This window comes from Trichomycterus rosablanca, chromosome 3 (genome assembly GCF_030014385.1).
Source record: "Trichomycterus rosablanca isolate fTriRos1 chromosome 3, fTriRos1.hap1, whole genome shotgun sequence".
Classification (NCBI taxonomy): Eukaryota; Metazoa; Chordata; class Actinopteri; order Siluriformes; family Trichomycteridae; genus Trichomycterus; species Trichomycterus rosablanca.
This window is the reverse complement of record NC_085990.1, coordinates 4,154,699-4,161,948: the sequence shown is the minus strand read 5'-3', so window position 1 is coordinate 4,161,948 and position 7,250 is coordinate 4,154,699. Positions and strand designations below refer to the sequence as shown.

The following is a 7,250-nucleotide window of genomic DNA, read 5'->3' as shown; positions in this document are numbered from 1 at the left end:
ACCATAAAGTTTGTTTGTTTAAAATGGTTCCTTAACTTCTGTCACACAGGAAGTCAGAGAGAAAAGACATTTAATACAGTGTTGTTCAGTAACTCCAGTTTTAAGACTCGTAAGGCATAAAACTGAAATGAAACTCGAATGTTTGTTGACTTGTCATGTCCTGCCACCAGTTTTATGTTACCAAATTGCTAATATTAATAAAAGTTACAAGCGATTCCCATATTTTACATATTGCAGTTACAATACATACACTGATCAGCCATAACATTAAAACCACCTCCTTGTTTCAACACACACTGTCCATTTTATCAGCTTCACTTACCATATAGAAGCACTGCTGTGTCTTATACCAGCACAACACACATCGTCACTGCAGTGCTGAGAATGATCCACGACCTATATAAGATATATCTGTAGTGGTCCTGACCATTGAAGAACAGCATGAAAGGGGGCTAACAAAGCATGCAAAGAAACAAATGGACTACAGTCAGTAATTGTAGAACTACAAAGTGTTTCTGTATGGTAAGTGGAGCTGATAAAATGGACAGTGAGTGTAGAAACAAGGAGGTGGTGTTATGGCTGATTAATGTACAATGTATTGTTCTATAGACCTTTACTAACACTTGTAGAGTTTCGGTGCCAGTTCCTGATGTAAATGTGACCACTGGTGAGTAACTAACTGAGTCATAGTTATTTATAAAGACCCGAACTGGTTTCTGAGCAACTCTTGGTGTTCTGTACACTGACGTGTCTGATGCAACAAAGTACAAACACTCCCTAATGCGAAGAACACATATGAGTGGTATTTAAACCCCAGGAGAACTTTGCCAGATGAATTGTCACATTTAGCTAAAGCTTTCTGTATGTTAAGAAAAAACTATTATTTAACCATATTTGTTTTATGTAGTACACTTCTAGAGTATAAATCACCTTCACCCGTCTTTAAACTTTGTACTGAACCATAAGATTGAAATGTGTATTTACTGTACAAGCATTAACAAAGATGTGTCTAAAATCTAACAATTCTACAAACTAAAATTAGTTTTGGATAAAGCCAGTTGTTATTTTTCACAACAACTCCGACATCTGCTTTCAAACTGAGTCTTCAGTTCCCTAATATATTTATAAAATATTAAAAGGGATTCAAGTCAGCGGTTCAGCTATGCCATGTGTGTTGGTAAGTTTTAAACACCCTTTTTTCTTTATTTCTTGAGATCAAAGTTCTTTTAATAGCCCAGATACATCATTCCATTCATGCTTCCCACACTGACCCTGCTTGCAGAGGCACAACCACATATCATGATGCTTCTTTCTACAAACATGATCCGATTACTAACCCAGGTCGTTTTGTTTTATTATTCTGACCAGAGTAAATGGTACAGAGTAAGTGTTCTGATTTATTTTAAATACGTGTGTGCAAAGTAAAGATGCATTTCTCCTGTGATACAGTGAAAATTACTTGAACTTGAAGGTGCTTGAACATTCCACATGAAGCTTAAGATAATAAAAGAGGGCGGCACGGTGGCTCGAAGGGTAGCACTGTCGCCTCACAGCAAGTAGGTCCTGGGTTCGATCCCCAGGTGGGGCGTGGGCATGTTCTCCCCGTGTCTGCATGGGTTTCCTCCCACACTCCAAAGACATTCAAGTGAGGTGAATTGGAGAAACTAAATTGTCCATGACTGTGTTCGATATAACCGTGTGTAATGAGTAACTACCGTTTCTGTCATGAATGTAACCAAGTGTAAAACATGACCTTAAAATTTCAATAAACAAACAAGCAAACAAGATAACAAAAGACATATTGGATGCTTTTCTGTAATGCAGTCATCCTCCAAAATATAGAACAGCACTGACCCAGTCACTTCTGACTAGGCACAAGGAGCACATTCATATGATGTTAAGCACAAATTTAAAACACTTTAAATAACAAACTACATAAAGAATTAAATAACTATTTATTATCTACAAAGCCAATGCATAGCAGAGTGGAAACGAGTTAAGAATTACATTTTGTGAATGGTAAGGCAATCTCACAAAAGTGTAAAATTCTGCATGTAATTGTGCCAAGTAGAAACAGCGTATCAGGTACATTTATAATCATGATGATCTGATTACAGATTTATCAGCAATTAATAATGTTAAGTAGATTAGAAGTAAATTATGCACATCCACTAAATCGCCAGCAAAAACTGCCTGTAGCTGGTTGTTTTCCCACATGATCAGAGATTTAATTCTTCTATTTTAATAAAATTAAAAGAAATGTGATTTCAGTTTTATTTACAAGACGTTCAGTACTTTTCCTCGTGGTTCGTTCGATTTTTTTTTACTAGTGTCACATAGTGTTATAACATTCTCATAAAAATAAATCTTTACAAACATGAGCAAGGTAAAAATAGTTGTAATTTTGCTATTTACTGTATTTACATTCTTTGTTTAGACATCAGGCCAGGAATTTCAGGCCTCATTAAAGTCCACGGTCATTCAGAAGGTCCAAATAATCTTATCTTGCCATAAATGCAATTGAAGCCCCAATACCTGCCACAGTAACAAAGGCCATTAATGCTGATCTGACTGTCGATTCAGGGTCTGGAACATGAAAAAACTCCACAAAGCCGTCCTAAAAAGAAGGGGAAAAGAAGAGTTATGTGACCCTGTCTAATTTTACAACCATGAAGTAAATGTTATTTTGTTAGTGAGCTCTCTCTGCCCTGTTTTTATATTCAAAGCAACTCACCCACGCTTTATTTTTCACCAGCCATTTCCTTTGATCAGAAAGGAGGTAGGAGGAGATCTCGTCTGCCACGAGACTAGCACTGTTCCCACGGCCGTTCTCCTTCTCGTACTGGCACACAACGGTACCGAAGGCAAGCAGGCTGGCGATGCGGCCCCAGTTTGTGATTCCGTCGCTGAAAACCTCCTTCGCCATTGAGCTTACCAGCGTCATGTCACCTTCCCTCCGACCCAAACTTATCTTGGTGAGCATACCTGGGTGATACAAGTTAGACAGGTTTTTCAGCGTCAGTCGGCTGCAAAAATACATCATCTAAATTGTACATACTGGGAGCTGCAACTGAAAGGAGAACTAGACAGACTAGCATTAAAAATTTGACTATGCATTTACAGCCTAGATGATCAGAGGTTTCCAGTCTGAATCTCACTTCCTGTTCCTCATTAATGTTTATACAATTTAGTTTAGATTTTATAAATACAGTGGATATATGAACAATGAATAAAATAAAGCAAATTAAATTAAGTTTAAACTTGCAATAATTTTGGTCATTTTAAAACCAGCAGATGAAAGGACAGCTTACTGATGTATAAACAGATGAACAAATTGTCTTGTGTATATGCTTGGGGCCACTGAGCTGCAGGTACAGCTTTAATGTACCTAGAACGCTCATGCACTAGAAGAAGGGACGCTATTACAATATTTCCATGTGGTTAAAGGACGGTGGTGCATGGCTGTCCAGCAGGTCAGTCCAATGGTAGCCAACTAGTGGTGACATTAACATCCTAAAAAAGTCATCCTATCAGGATGAAAATGTCTGATCATATCATTAGTCAAAATAACTCTTAATTTGGGGGGACACTATCCAAGGACACAAGTCACTGAAGAAATAAACTGTCATACACCTGTATATGGATTTTATTAACAATATATAAACTAAAGACTAGTCAATTAAGTGTCAAAAATAATTAACTCTAAAATAGTCTAGACAAAAGGGAGCAATAAAAGCAAATAAAAAAGATACATTCTTAATATCTAAGATGTGATGCAAAGTGCAAACACACATAGCCAGAAAAAATATTAAATTATTAAAATATTCAGATCAATTAAACAAACAAACCAAAAAAAAAATACTACAAACAGCATCTTTTGTTCTTTCTGAAGTTCGTTTATACAGTTTAATGTTATATATCAGCAAAGGTAAACTGGAACAAACATCAGCCCAGTGTGATCCAGTGTGAACCCAATGCTGTGAGCCCTTCTTAATTGTTAGATGTTAGTTACACTTATGTCCATAAACTTATGGTTTTAGGCCTAGTACCATACACTCACCCACACACACACACACACTCACCCACACACTCACCCACACACACACACACACTCACTCACCCACACACACTCACCCACCCACCCACACTCACCCACACACACACTCACCCACACACCCACACTCACTCACACTCACCCGCACACACACTCAATTGCTCACACACACACACACACACACGTTTATAAAAACTCTGTTTTCTTTCAATTAACAAGATTCCACGAATGATTCTTCTCCTGGTTAAGTTAAACTGTTTGTATCATGGTATTTTTTGTATGACTGGGACTTTTTATATGTATGTGGCTGATTCTACTGTCATAAGTACATAGAGTATAAAAGGTTTTAATTTCACCATGTATATAAGCTTTGCTTGGCCCCACAAAATGACACAATATATGATGGAATCAGTACAAGTGTGAAACTGTTGCAATAAATACAATTATTATTGTTTATTTAATATTTCATTTAGTATTGTACAATTACCCTTAGCTCTCCCTTTAACTAATAAAACCATGTTTGCAAACTCCACTGTACAACTTGCCAACTGGTCTGTTGTAGTAAAGTGGACGACTTTAAATATCTGCACTTCAGGTTCACTAATAACATTGGTTTATAGACTAACCTGGAATCTAGTGTTTTAATTATTGCTCTGAAAGCTTCTTTCATGACCGTCTATAGAGGAATATTATATAATTTGCTGCCTACTGAAGCTACAGCTGTTGTATTAACTCTGCTACAATATGCCGATATATGAAAAATCCATTCAGTATGAGGAATCAAAGACAGTGTACCGACTGTACCGCCATACCGCCCAGCCCTAGGTTACGTTCTTTATATTAGCTCAAGGGATAAGTGAGTGACAAGAGTAAAAATCTTAACATTAATGGTCAAAGAATTGTGACCACAAGTGTAAAAAATGCGACTGTTCCTTTTGCAGGCAAACAAACACACACACACAAATACATACACACATACATACACACACTCAAACAGACAGACACACACACACTTACATACACACACACTCAGACACACTCAGACACACACTCAGACACACACACACTCAGACACACAGACACACACTCAGACACACACACACACTCACAGACACACACACTCACAGACACACACACTCAGACACACACACACTCAGACACACACACACTCAGACTCAGACACACACACACTCAGACACACACACTCAGACACACTCAGACACACACACTCAGACACACACACACTCAGACACACACACACACTCAGACACAGACACACACAGACACACACACACACACTCAGACACACACACACACAGACACACACACACTCAGACACACACACACTCAGACACACACACTCAGACACACACACACACTCACACACACACACACTCAGACACACACACACACTCAGACACACACACACACACTCAGACACACACACACACACTCAGACACACACACACACACTCAGACACACACACACACTCAGACACACACACACACTCAGACACACACACACACACTCAGACACACACACACACACTCAGACACACACACACACTCAGACACACACACTCAGACACACACACACACTCAGACACACACACACACTCAGACACACACACACACACTCAGACACACACACACACACTCAGACACACACACACACACTCAGACACACACACACACTCAGACACACACACACTCAGACACACACACACACTTGAGGAGCAGTAAAGCAAATTTAGCTCGCTGTGGATTTGTGTAGTCACTGTGCAGACGCTCTTATTTAAATAAACAAAGCTCGCTACGCACTCGGTAAATTGAATACTGTACTGTACTGAAAATACTATACTGTACTATACTGCACCAGGTGCTTTTGTTTGGTTATGAATAAATAAATACCTTTATAAGTGAACTGGTGTTTGACCAGCAGACTGTCCACAACCCGCCTCATGGTGAGTAGAACCTTCTGGTGCTGAGGGCAGGAGTGAGCACCGGAGCAGAAGAACTCGCTCAGGATGTCTCTGGTGTTGTGATCCAGGAAGCAGCCGTCAGCACCGAGAGAATCGTCGGAGCTGTAGTCGGGTGAAGTCGGTAAAGAACCGTCGTCGGAACCGCGATGAGATTCTGGTGATATTTCCAAAGTGAGAGAATTTCGGTTGAGCAGAGGCGCGTGAGGCGTCGACTTCTCCCTGCACGAGCCGCCGTTACTGCAGTCGCCATTAGATTTCCCTAAGCACAGACCCTGTAGCATCGTGAAAAGTCCCGATTTTTGCATCCGAAATCTTGGAAAAAGTCGATAAGTGAAACTGATCTAGACGAGTAAGAGTTTAAACTCGATCTCTGTTACATTTTCGTCAAAACAGAAGTTAAAACTATCGTGTTATAACCAGCGAGTTAAACACGGGCTCTCACGACTTGAAGGCGGAAGTCGGTTGTAAGCGGCCGTTTATAATGGAGGAAAGGGAGGCGCTAAAGCTGGGAGTGTCTGAGAGAAACTGTTAAAGCGAAAGTAGGTGGAGAAGCAGGAGCGGATACTGACCAAGTATTATAACATGAAAACATCCACACTGCACTAAACCCTGTCTTCAGTCTGGTCTCTCCAAACACCCTGACCAGCTCATTGGATAGATATTTACTTTGGACAGATGGATGGATGGATGGATGGATGGATGGATGGATGGATGGACAGACAGACAAATAGACAGATAGATAGATATTTACTTAGACAGACAGATAGATAGCTAGACAGACAGACAAATAGACAGATATATAGATAGATATTTACTTAGACAGATAGATAGATAGACAGACAGATATTTACACAGACAGACAGACAGACAGACAGACAGATAGATAGATATTTACTTAGACAGACACAGACAGACAGATAGATAGATATTTACTTAGACAGACAGACAGACAAATAGATAGATAGATATTTACTTAGACAGACAGACAGACAGATAGATAGATAGATAGATAGATAGATAGATAGATAGATAGATAGATAGATAGATAGATAGATAGATATTTACTTAGATAGACAACAGACAGATAGATATTTACTTAGATAGACAGACAGACAGACAGACAGATATTTACTTAGATAGACAGACATAGATATATAGATAGACAGAGAGACAGATATTTACTTAGATAGACAGACAGATAGATATGTACTTAG

At 39.2% G+C, this 7,250-nt stretch overlaps 1 protein-coding gene across 1 annotated transcript; it reads right to left on the bottom strand.

Moving 5' to 3' along the window:
* Positions 1-1,938: 1,938 nt before the first annotated feature.
* Positions 1,939-6,478, bottom strand: mcl1b (MCL1 apoptosis regulator, BCL2 family member b). The gene is made up of 3 exons (XM_062992478.1): positions 5,966-6,478; positions 2,735-2,985; positions 1,939-2,617 (listed from the first exon to the last, which is right to left on the bottom strand). The coding sequence occupies exons 1-3, from the start codon at positions 6,339-6,341 to the stop codon at positions 2,501-2,503; spliced, it is 744 nt and encodes a 247-aa protein (XP_062848548.1). The 5' UTR covers positions 6,342-6,478; the 3' UTR covers positions 1,939-2,500.
* Positions 6,479-7,250: the final 772 nt, after the last annotated feature.

What these genes read in the sequence shown, in the direction of transcription:
- mcl1b (XM_062992478.1), bottom strand. Translation starts at nt 6,341, where the DNA reads ATGCAAAAATCGGGACTTTTCACGATGCTACAGGGTCTGTGCTTAGGG. An exon ending in ACACCAGTTCACTTATAAAG is followed by an intron (nt 2,986 to 5,965) that starts GTATTTATTTAT and finishes TGTATCACCCAG; the next exon opens with GTATGCTCACCAAGATAAGT. An exon ending in TGGTGAAAAATAAAGCGTGG is followed by an intron (nt 2,618 to 2,734) that starts GTGAGTTGCTTT and finishes CCTTCTTTTTAG; the next exon opens with GACGGCTTTGTGGAGTTTTT.